General features: G+C 57.4%; 1 protein-coding gene across 1 annotated transcript in view; it reads left to right on the top strand.

The window, feature by feature from the left end:
- Positions 1–484, top strand: part of JAG2 (jagged 2) — a 90,881-nt gene that overhangs the window by 20,863 nt on the left and 69,534 nt on the right. Inside the window, exon 6 of the mRNA XM_010584184.1 lies at positions 113–436. Coding sequence (XP_010582486.1) covers positions 113–436 — 324 coding nt within the window. The remainder of the gene's footprint in view (positions 1–112; positions 437–484) is intronic.

Here is a 484-nt window from a genome sequence, read left to right as displayed (position 1 = left end):
GGGGGGGGTGGGAAGCGGGGAGCCCCTCGCCGCCGCCGCCGCCCCGCGCTCCCTGCGCTGCCCCCGGCCGCGGTAGTAACGAGGCTGTCTCCCCTTTGATTTTTATTTTTAGGTGTCCCGGTCCACGGGCTATTTCGAGCTGCAGCTTAACTCGGTGCGGAATGTAAACGGCGAGTTGTTCAATGGGGAATGCTGCGATGGCATGAAAAGCCCCCAGAACCTGGACTGTACCCGGGACGAGTGCGACACTTACGTGAAAGTCTGCCTCAAGGAATATCAGGCCAAGATCACGCCGGTCGGACCCTGCAACTACGGATTCGGATCTACCCCCGTTCTCGGTGGAAATATTTTCTATTTGAACAGCAACAAATACTCCCATCAAGGCAGAACCCCCGAGACGGGCAGGATTGTTATTCCCTTTCAGTTTGCGTGGCCGGTAGGTAGATGATCGCGCTGTCGTTATCGCCCCCCCCCCTTTTTTTTT

This window comes from Haliaeetus leucocephalus, unplaced genomic scaffold (genome assembly GCF_000737465.1).
Source record: "Haliaeetus leucocephalus isolate CR32 unplaced genomic scaffold, Haliaeetus_leucocephalus-4.0 Scaffold944, whole genome shotgun sequence".
NCBI classification, from domain to species: Eukaryota; Metazoa; Chordata; class Aves; order Accipitriformes; family Accipitridae; genus Haliaeetus; species Haliaeetus leucocephalus.
Note: the sequence above shows the minus strand (reverse complement) of the source record. Positions and strands in the feature narration are given on the sequence as shown.